The sequence below is a fragment of the Dermacentor silvarum genome, chromosome 1 (assembly GCF_013339745.2).
Source record: "Dermacentor silvarum isolate Dsil-2018 chromosome 1, BIME_Dsil_1.4, whole genome shotgun sequence".
NCBI classification, from domain to species: domain Eukaryota; kingdom Metazoa; phylum Arthropoda; class Arachnida; order Ixodida; family Ixodidae; genus Dermacentor; species Dermacentor silvarum.
Genome location: NC_051154.1, coordinates 355,668,596 through 355,671,776, shown reverse-complemented (window position 1 = coordinate 355,671,776; position 3,181 = coordinate 355,668,596). Strand labels below are relative to the sequence as shown.

Here is a 3,181-nt window from a genome sequence, read left to right as displayed (position 1 = left end):
GTCCTCCAAAAGTAGACAACTGTATTTCAACCTTTTTTTAAAGTACCCGGCTGAAATTTTGATTCACCCGGCAGAAAGTTCGATTAAATCAAGGCTGAAATGATGATTGATTATTCGTTAATCGAATAAAATAGTTCACTGACTATCCCTAGTGCATGGTATCCCAGTTGGCGCTTGAACCGTTGCGCGTGTACTTTGTTATGCTGTAACGGGGGACTTACTGAACCATCAATCTGTGCCACAGCTCATGCGTAGGTTCACGTAGGTGGGTGGCTTACGAAATATCATAAGAATTAGTTAAAAAATGACAAAACAGTTATGGCAAGATGCGCAAATATATTGCGTAATGCCCTCACCACACGCGATCGGTAGCCTAAATGCATCGAGGTGAGAACATTGAGGGAGAACAGAAAGTGAGAGGGCAGGCAACTTAACCAGAATAGAGGAGAGATAAGCGGCAAAAAAATGTGCAGGCACCATCCACGCTGATGATTAATATCAGCGAATAGACGAACGCTTCTAGAAAGCTACTCGCTTTATTGAAGGAATGACGTGCTATTGCAATGCGCGTTGTTGCGATGCGCCCCTATCACAATGCGGCCGCCAGCTACGGCCTGGAATTGAACCTGTGAATTCGAGCCAAGCTACAAAATTCTACAGCCACTGAGCGAACGCAATAGGTACAGACCGTGAAACAAATCCCGTGCAGTAAATGAACGAAACACAAAACAGCTAACGTTCTTTTTTTTTAAGAAATTGAAATGGCGAGGCGCACCAGTGGGAGCCCGCAAATCTGCCATGCCACAAGATCCCAACATGCCCTTCTCTGTCGGCTGCACTAAATTATGAAACTCACTCAATGAACGGAGCAGCACCATCTCTACAAACTTTCAAAGGACTCTATTGAAAGAGACCGCAATCACTTCAATAAGAATTCGCGTTCAACAAGTGTGAGCCCAAGAATACTGTGATCGTTCCTTCGTTTTGACCTGTAGCGTTCACATATTCGAAGGGTTCCGCTCTTGCGCCTGTAGCGGAAGCACACTATCCGCTTTGTATGTGCATGCCCTGGTACACAAAATCATCCGTGTAAAGGAACTTCGGGCTGTCAGCTTATAGGAATCGGCCAACTCGCGTATACTGTACGTCCTCGTTCATCATTGGTTTGCTCGTTTCTCCGCAGAGCAAGTGCCACTGCGAGACTTTCAAACCGCGTTCCGGTTTCACTCGAACGAGGCCGTCGAGAACCGAGGATTCATGCTCCGCGTGCGCCAGGTGGCCTGCGGGGACAACGGTGGCTCGCTGTTCGACCGTGGCTCATCCCCGCCCCAATACCCGCACCACCCAGCACTCGGAGCCGGGGCCCCGCCGCCGGCCGGCGGACATCCCCTGGGTCCGGCCATGTTCACGCCGTCCGGGGACCCAACCTTCTACCCGCCCTCTAGAGGACTTCCAGGTACACCCGAATGTCTTGTATTCACTCGACAGTCATGCGTTTAGGAACGTAAGCTGGTCACAATGCGTACGCGAATTTGGTTTTCTGTGGAGCCTAACCAAAGCTACACGATATGCTATTGCAATAAATAGTCTTAGCCGACCTTTTACGATCCGCTCCGCTCGGCCGATGTATCCTAATAAAGTGCAGAGAGCCGCTCAACAGGAACGTCACTGCGCGTGTGTAGATCAGCTCATGTCGGCAGCATAAGAACGTAGGACGCTACCCTCGCTCCGCTACCGAGACGATTGAGCTAGTGCACCTGATTGGCTTCATCACCGTTCTCCAGCTAAACTGTCAGTGCGTAGCTCCTGCTGTTATAAGATGGGCTCTTGAAAAATGGAATATTAACGCAGCTGTCTGTAATGTCTGCGCGCGTGAGAAGATAGCGTAGCCGGCAGTAATCGATGCTCAGCTAAAACTGTTTACTGCTACGAGGATGCGACACTGACGTCTATGCCGCACACTAAGATAGTGCAACCACGCTTACTCGGCTAGACTTAATTGGCAGGCAAGAACGCGGAGGCGCGGTCAATTTTGCAGATTTTTTTTCTTTTTTTAAGGTTTTGCAATCGAGGCGTACATGGTGAAGCAAAGGTGCGAAACGTTTTTCTTTCGATCATGCGAGGGATGCGGCCGCTCAGCACCACTTCATCAGGATGGGGAGAGCTCTGTAACCGTTTTGCGTATGCGCGTGGCTACGATGTAGCACCCTAAATGTATGGACAGAATGCTTTGCAGGTGCGTAGTACAAGTAGCAAGTTAGTAGACACGTTTGCAGACCTGCGAATGAATTTATGTGGCAAAACGTGTGATGATGTCTGACGCAATACGATGTAACCGCGCATTCGCCAGTTAGAATAGGCGACTTAACGAGTAAGGTTACATTTCGAATGAATGGATCCGGTGTCTCGATGGCTTGAAAGTTTGAATTTCAGTCTGCGGTCATATCTGAAGGACATTTTACCGACGACCACTGTACAAATCTACCGTGTCGCGTGCAGTAAACCTGGAATCTCGATAATGGTTTAGCGACCTCGGGCCGTCGAATGCCAGGGCCAGGTGGTACATTTATAGAGCCGCAATAAGATGTCTCCTAACTTATACACCTTTCCGAGCACAGCGACGTGACTTTCCACACGCCCTGTTCTGCACACCCAGGCGGAGCGCCTCCGCCGGCTCTGGGACGTCCCGCGCTCAGCGGCGCTCCATTGGGACCTCCCTCGTACCCGGTGCCTCCTCCGCTGTCACCTCCCGGCGGCGGGCCAGGCCGAGGCCAGTGCGACCGAGCCTTGAACGAGCCCTACTTCGAGCTTCGGAGTACAGACCTAGGCACGCGGGACCTTGACTGCAGGTGCGACGGCGAAAGCACATGCTCCTTCCTATACATTCCCGGTGCTTAGGAAAATTTTGCCTTTAAGCGAATGCTGCTAACCACGTTGCAGAGCGAACTCGGGACATCGAAAGCAAGCGACAACGCCAGACTGCGGGCATACCGCCAGTGACGTCGTTCTCTCCGTCGCAGCCGAACATGTGTGTATCCTCATTAAGAAACACAAAGACGTAACCAAAACTGAGAAATACATTAATGAACCATCGGTATTAACCCAGTGATAAACACCGGGGCCGCAGGTCTCCGCTTCGATTGTTAACCATCTTCACGGAGTGGAAGCGCCGACGAACTTT

At 50.6% G+C, this 3,181-nt stretch overlaps 1 protein-coding gene across 1 annotated transcript; it reads left to right on the top strand.

Annotated features, from left to right (window-relative positions):
• Positions 1–377: 377 nt before the first annotated feature.
• On the top strand, positions 378–2,898 carry LOC119444957 (wiskott-Aldrich syndrome protein homolog). Its single transcript, XM_049662765.1, has 3 exons — positions 378–387; positions 1,184–1,456; positions 2,657–2,898. The coding sequence occupies exons 1-3, from the start codon at positions 378–380 to the stop codon at positions 2,896–2,898; spliced, it is 525 nt and encodes a 174-aa protein (XP_049518722.1).
• Positions 2,899–3,181: the final 283 nt, after the last annotated feature.